Here is a 7,657-nt window from a genome sequence, read left to right on the forward strand (position 1 = left end):
CCAACTTTTAGTTGTGACTTAATCGTTCAATCATCTTCCAACGCATCCACAATCCAAGAGTTGCAAGAAGACGAATACGACGAATCAAGAAGTATTTCCTTTTTCTCTCTCCAAGTCGGACACTCCAAAATTTACGTGCTCCAACTTGCGGGGGGGTAATAGGATACGTTACATAAGGAGGATCGAAAATAGGAGATCCGGCGGTCAAGATAAGTTGCAGAAATAATATACGTGTATGTACGTGACGGATCGAGAAGACGAGATCCGACGATCAAGAAGAATTCAGAATATTGAAGATATTTGAAGATATATTGAAGATATATTGAAGATATGTGAAGATTTAGTTTCTTATATTCAGAATATCTCTTGTAACTATCTAATGGTAATATTAGATAGATTTTGTATTATTTCCTAGTTTAGTAATCAGAAACTAGGAAACCCTAAATCCTAAGTCATCTATAAATAGGAGAGGGTTCTAGGATTCAAACTCATCGAGTTATGTCTGACCAATGTAACCGATCAAACCCACATACAATTGTATGTGGTGAATTATTAATAAAGAGTTATTTCTCCGTAGATGTAGGTCTTGAGTAATCGACCGAACCACGTTAAATTATCGTGTCATTTCTTTATGTCCATATCTCCGATTATCATATAATCGTGAACTTAACATGGTATCATGAGCAAGTTAATGTTCCTGATTTAAGCTTCCGCAAAATTTCCAACGTTCTTTTTTGTTCGTTGTGACATAATAATCGATCAATTACTTTGACGATTCTTTTTAATTCCCAAGTTATTCTTGTGAATATCATATTCCAATGATTTTTTTATATATCGTTGTGATTAAATAATCGATAAGTTATTTCGTCGATTTCTTTTCCCAAGTTAATCATATTCCAATGATTTTATGCTTCCGCAAAACTCCAACTTTTTTTTTAGTTGTGTTTCCGTTCTTACTCAATCGTCTTGCCGATTTGTTTATATTTTCAAGATTATTCTTGTGCTTATGTTTTCTCTACAAGACGAGAAAATCAAGTGAAAGAAGAATATATTTTTTGTACGAGAATCGGACTTGATTTGCTGGAGTTTATTAAAGTTCATCAAATAATCACCAAGGATTTACTCTTCAACAAAGGTAACTTGTCAATTAATTTTTTGATTTATTTCTGATTTTTTCGATTTTTTAAATTTTTTTAAACCTAAAATAGGTCTGAAAATTGAAAAACATACTTCTGGAACCAAAAATGTCCAGATCTGGTTTCTGTTCGTTCCAGCCGAAACCAAAACTGAGTTCCGGGCAAGACTACCCGGTTCTACCATGACCCGGACTTCATATTATGCATGCTGACTTAGTAAGCCAATTTTGACCACGCTGACCACAGTCAGCGTGCTTTGACCCGGAAACACCATATACCACGCTGACCGAGTCAGCACATGTTGACCCGACCTTCTTCTTCATCTTCCCAGCGACAGAAACCCTAGGGTATGATTTGTTGATTTTCCGGCGACCTTGGCATTTCCATTCGATAAATTCACTCGATTTGGACACACCACCACCGATTTCTTCTGGGTTTGGTGAGAAATTGACCTTCTACTTCTCGGTTTTAGACCGACGAACGACCCTTTCTCTCTCTAGAAATATATCACCATTGCCGGCATATATGGCTCAAATGCATTGGCTTTTGGACATGGTAATTACCTCATGTACATTGATTAGGGTTCTTTCAATACCCTATTCATGTTTATACCTCTAATCGAGAAGATGTTAGTTTCTTCAATGAAAACCCAATTTTTTTGGTAAACTCTAATTTAGGAATTTCTAAATTTTTCCCCAATTTCATTATGCGACAGTTTCTCATACCACTATTTCGTGACAGTCACTTGCCACAGTTTTCAACTGTCGGAACATTTCTTTTGTGATAGACCACTACTGTCACCTATATCCAACTTGTTCTAGTTGTGACACAATTTTTCTGTCACTTTCTCTTCTATTTGTGACACTAAAAATAGATTAATTTCATCTAATTTTCTTTCCGGATATACCCGTGATATTTCCAAAGTCATACTTTCTTTATGACGACTTTATTTCTCTACCAAAATTTTGGATTTCTCTCTTCAACGGAGAAAGAATTTCTATTTTGGATTTTAATTCCGGAATTCAACCCGCGAAATTTTCATAATCATATATTTCTCATGATTATTTTCTTTCTTCCAATTATATTTTGGACTTTTTCTTACCACAAATAGAATATATCAAATTTGGCATATATTTCCGGATTCTCCCGTGACATTTTCCAACTCATACTTTCTCTATGATGACTTGTCTTTCATACCAAATTACATTTTGGACACTTCCTTTCACCTAATAGAATATCTCTTCCACTGATAGAATATCTCTATCTTTAATTCCGGAATTATATTCGCGATCTTGCCTTTTTTGGCAATGAATTTCATGTCGACCATCATTTTGGTTGTTACTTTCCAATATTTTTTGGTAATCCGACAATGATTTCTTGTCGGTTTTAAACAAAACAACATTATTTTGTTGTCACTCCTAAAGTTCATACTTGACGTTTTTATACGACAAGATATTTATCATCACAACCTTTTAGTTGTTGACATTTTCTTCATACAATGACCAACTTTACATACATGAGAAAATACATGTAATTTCGTTGTCATTGATTTTCGCTCAATTTTTTGACCGTAATTACCAACTTTTAGTTGTGACTTAATCGTTCAATCATCTTCCAACGCATCCACAATCCAAGAGTTGCAAGAAGACGAATTCGACGAATCAAGAAGTATTTCCTTTTTCTCTCTCCAAGTCGGACACTCCAAAATTTACGTGCTCCAACTTGCGGGGGGGTAATAGGATACGTTACATAAGGAGGATCGAAAATAGGAGATCCGGCGGTCAAGATAAGTTGCAGAAATAATATACGTGTATGTACGTGACGGATCGAGAAGACGAGATCCGACGATCAAGAAGAATTCAGAATATTGAAGATATTTGAAGATATATTGAAGATATGTGAAGATTTAGTTTCTTATATTCAGAATATCTCTTGTAACTATCTAATGGTAATATTAGATAGATTTTGTATTATTTCCTAGTTTAGTAATCAGAAACTAGGAAACCCTAAATCCTAAGTCATCTATAAATAGGAGAGGGTTCTAGGATTCAAACTCATCGAGTTATGTCTGACCAATGTAACCGATCAAACCCACATACAATTGTATGTGGTGAATTATTAATAAAGAGTTATTTCTCCGTAGATGTAGGTCTTGAGTAATCGACCGAACCACGTTAAATTATCGTGTCATTTCTTTATGTCCATATCTCCGATTATCATATAATCGTGAACTTAACAATTACAAAAAAATAAATATATTAATCTCAAAACATTGCTAGCCAATTAATTAAGGCCAGCGCTTTGAGGAAAGCTAAATAGTTTCCGGGGTGTGAAGACTTGGTAAAAAATTGGTCAATTTTGTTTGACAATTTTATTTAGAGGGAAAGCAAAATACTTCTCCACCTCAACTCTCTCTCTCCACCTCACCTCTATGTCTTCTCCGATTAGGTCGCCGACCGGAAAATTTTCCGGTCGGCGACCATGAAAAAAAAAAATCACACACTCTCTCTCTCTCTTTAGAAACTCCGGCGAAGGGGTTTCCTTCGCCGGAGTTTCTAGAGAGAGAGAGAGTGTTTTTTTTTCCATGGTCGCCGGCCGGAAAATTTTCCAGCCGGCGACCTAATCAGAGAAGATAAAGAGGTGAGGTGGAGAGAGAGTGAGGTGAGGTGGAGTGTTTTTTTATTTCCCCTTAAAATTTATTTCCCCGGAAAGTTTCTAAAATTCTACATATTCCCTTTAAAATTTCACACCTCGGAAACTATTTAGCTTTCCCCAAAGCGCTGGCCTTTTGATTGTGAGAACCCCTTCTTTCTAATTGAGCGAAAGTCAAGGGACCATTCTGTAATTAATCAAACCCCTCATTCCCTTGGGCAGCCACGTGGGATGCTATGCCCGGTTGGCGCGCCAACTCACCCGGCCGGGATTCGGCCGGGATTCCGGCCGGGCATAGCATCATTTTTGATAAGTTAGTCAGGATTACCTTCCTAATACGAATCTAACTAGACTTGCTAATTATGAGTACCAAGTTTATTATTTCTGCAACTTATCTTGACCGCCGGATCTCCTATTTTCGATCCTCCTTATGTAACGTATCCTATTAGGATTGTTCGATTTTTTGGCCGGAGGTGGCCCCAAGGGGCCTACGACGTCCTTCTTTGGTTTTCCATGTTGTGGGTGAAATGGGCAATTCTTGGAAGCTTTCCATTCACCTCCTAACTCCTTTGTCGAGCTTTGTCCTTGGCATGCCCTATGTTGCACGGCAAGGGCCAAGCCACGTGTTTTTTCGAAGTACTTGTTACTTTTTTCAATTTCATACAGCTAGGTTTACACTTTAAGCAGCGCGTGTAGGCAAATGGTTTTGTGGTGTAGTTGATAATCACACACTGAAGGTCTCCTTTTCGAGTCCGGGCCAAGCAAATCATGTTCTTGATAAAATTTTATTATTTGTTAATGGTAACAATCATTTCTTCCCAGATAATGTATAGTTTCAGTTGTTGTGAAGTTGATGGATTTGTTTCATTGAATCAAGAAGGGGAGGGAATTGTAGCATCTGTAGAAACCGGATCTGTTTTTGGTCAATTTGGGCAACCAAACGTTGTCCAAATCAAGATCAGGATGGACCATTGGATTCGTCTCGTCGAGCTCTTGAATTTAGACATAAAGTTTGTCAAAATCCGATTTCATATGAATGAGTTATCATTGATTTACTTGGGGAAAAATATACGGAAAACTAAACGTGTTGTTTTAGTATTAGTACCGTATTGGAAAAATAAGGAAAGTTTTACTTCCTTATATAGACTTTTCCTTATGTTACTAACAATAGATTGGTTGGGATGATGGGATGCTTGGCGTGGTTTGCACCACGCAAACCACGCATCACGCACGCGCGGCGTGGGCGAATGGGCGCATTAGAGGCGCATTAGAGGCGCCCGCACGCACTTTGCACTTCGCACGTGCGCATCGTCGCTAGGAGCGATCGGAGCCATTCGATTTTAAGACCAGAGATTTAATCCGACGGTTGAGATTTAATCAATAAATCTGATATATCCGTGGGGATCTAACGGTAGGCGTTTGTGGCGCTGGATCTAAATAGATCCGTTGAGATCTGACGGTCGAAATTAAATCTGTAACCCAACAGTCAAAGGAAACATCCATTCGTCTATAGGCACCCATACGAAGTGGTGCCAATACCCCTATAAATACCATGAGAATTCAGCAAACAAGAGATCAATTTTTTTAGCATTTCCTGGGCATTCATCTTCATCTTCAAGCATTAGAGTTTAAGAGATCATTGTTCAGAAGTTCATATTACTTACAAAGTTCGTCAGACTATCATAACTAAGAGGTACCATCTTTACTTTGATAGGTAATCCGTTTTATCCTGGGAGACATACACCATTACTGTTGGTACTGATATACAGGGTGTAAATTGTCTTAAGGACAGAGGTATCCTCGACTCGGATATTTTACATTTGATTTTTTTTTATTTTTTTTTATTATCACTGTTGTTATCTTAATTATTAGAAGATAACTCTCTCTCTCTGATTTATCAGATAGAAAGATAAACAGAAAAGTAAGTGTACTCTGTTTTGTGAAATAGAAAGATTAAGAACTATTCTCTCTAAAAGAGAACCAGGGAATCAACAGCATCAACCATTAGCTACTAACAGGTGTTTATAGTTAAGGGTTAATAACAAGTCGTATACGGAACGAGCCCTAGTTCCTGAACCTTACTCTCGTCGGTCATGATAGATGCCATTGCTGCATTGTGTGTTCAACAAGAAGCAGATCATAACCCACTTAGGACTAGTGTTATCGCTCAGTCCCGTAGTTATAAAGATCGCCAGAGATCATCAAGTCATATCATTCATGGTTAAGAAAATACTGATCCCAATCAATATATTGCTAGCTAATTAAAATACATAATTCAAAAAAGTAATGTAACTCTTTGATAGACTTATCTTTGTAATTAGACTTCTTCTATTAATTCTCTTTGTCTAATTCTTGCTTCAAATAAATTCTAGAATTCAGTGAAACTAAACTCTCGACACAGGTCACTGCTTCAAAACCATGTGGGATGCCACTTAGCTTAGGAATTGTAGTTTTCTTTTTCTTGTCATATAAAACTACCTTCTTCCCATCTCCCTGTAATAGTATGTCACCATTCTTGAAAGATGTCATTGGCCTCAAGAAACAAATGGATTGAGGAAAGGTGAACAGTTTAGTCCAAGAATCACTCACCCCGTACTCCTTCATTATCCATACTTGAGTAGTATAAGCATCCACCAATATGCAAAGACAATCTCCCAAAACACCCAGTGTACATGCCCATGGTGTTGAAAAAAAATGATTTAAAACTTGTTGTACCGGTAATTGTTCGAATCTCTCCTCAACCACATCAAAAGAAACTATAATATGATAGAGGAATCCTTCATTAAAAGGAGTTGCCATCCAGTGAAGAGCTCCATTAACGAAGACACCAGATCCGTGACGAATGACATTGTTAGGAAGGTTGTTGTTAGAGATTTTCCAAGAGTCAGACCCTAAAGTGTAGAGCTCACAAGTATTATTAACAGAACCATGGTGGTAGTCTAAGATGGTCTTAATCATTAAAATCTTGTACTCGTCATGCTTGGAATCATAACCGAAACCGAAGGCCCATGATATAACATCGAATTTACCATTCAATATTATAGAAGTATCATGTGGTGGTGGTGGTGGTGGTGGCTGGTAATGTACTACCCTACATTCATCAGTGGATGGATTCCAAAGGTAAATTTTGCTTATATTATTATCTTCATCCTTGGGATGATGAAAGAAGGAAATCAAACCATTACAAGAATCTAAGAAGAGAATTTGGGGTTTTAAATAGATGAATGGGTGGTCATCTAGAGTGAGAGAGTTATTTGATACTAATGAATCATAATTTATGGAGTATATTCCATAACTATAGTTGATAAGAAATAGACTAAATTTGTCTTGTTGAAGAGCATGATTATGATGAAGTTTGATGAAATAAGGATCAGAGAAAAGAGAACACCAGGTTTTGGACACTGACCTAAATCGTTTGATAGATTTGACTGGTAAGTTTGATAGTATATTATTGGTGATGATTTCGTCAGGGAGACTCATCCTCATACTTATGTTGAAATAAAAGAATTTCTTTGAACTACTTACCGTTTAGAAACAAACAACACATCCATCAGATGCGAGAGAGAGACTATAGTGAGAGAGATATTTAATTAGTAGATTCTTTGATAGGGTTTTACTTATAATGTTGTTCCCTAAAATAGAGTTTTGGGTTTATCAACTACCAGTAGTTGGTAAATTTTTTTTTTTTTTTGTTGTTGAAATTGTAAAAACCGCCTCAAATTTGGGGAAGAGTAGGGTTAGAGTAAAACGACCTCAAATTCTAAGTTAAATTTCTTACTTTCCTTTCTATCTACGTCCCACCTTCTTCAACTACTATATCATTTCCATTAATGGTAGGGAACAGAAGATTTTGAGCATTAAACCTACAT

At 36.8% G+C, this 7,657-nt stretch overlaps 1 protein-coding gene across 1 annotated transcript; it reads right to left on the reverse strand.

The window, feature by feature from the left end:
- Positions 1–6,119: 6,119 nt before the first annotated feature.
- On the reverse strand, positions 6,120–6,746 carry LOC147570500 (F-box/kelch-repeat protein At3g06240-like). The gene has a single exon (XM_086664633.1). The coding sequence runs from the start codon at positions 6,744–6,746 to the stop codon at positions 6,120–6,122; it is 627 nt and encodes a 208-aa protein (XP_086520759.1).
- Between the last annotated feature and the right edge of the window lie 911 nt (positions 6,747–7,657).

Source organism: Eschscholzia californica, unplaced genomic scaffold (assembly GCF_041429995.1).
Source record: "Eschscholzia californica isolate CP2 unplaced genomic scaffold, dmEscCali1.0.p SCAF_1, whole genome shotgun sequence".
NCBI lineage: Eukaryota > Viridiplantae > Streptophyta > Magnoliopsida > Ranunculales > Papaveraceae > Eschscholzia > Eschscholzia californica.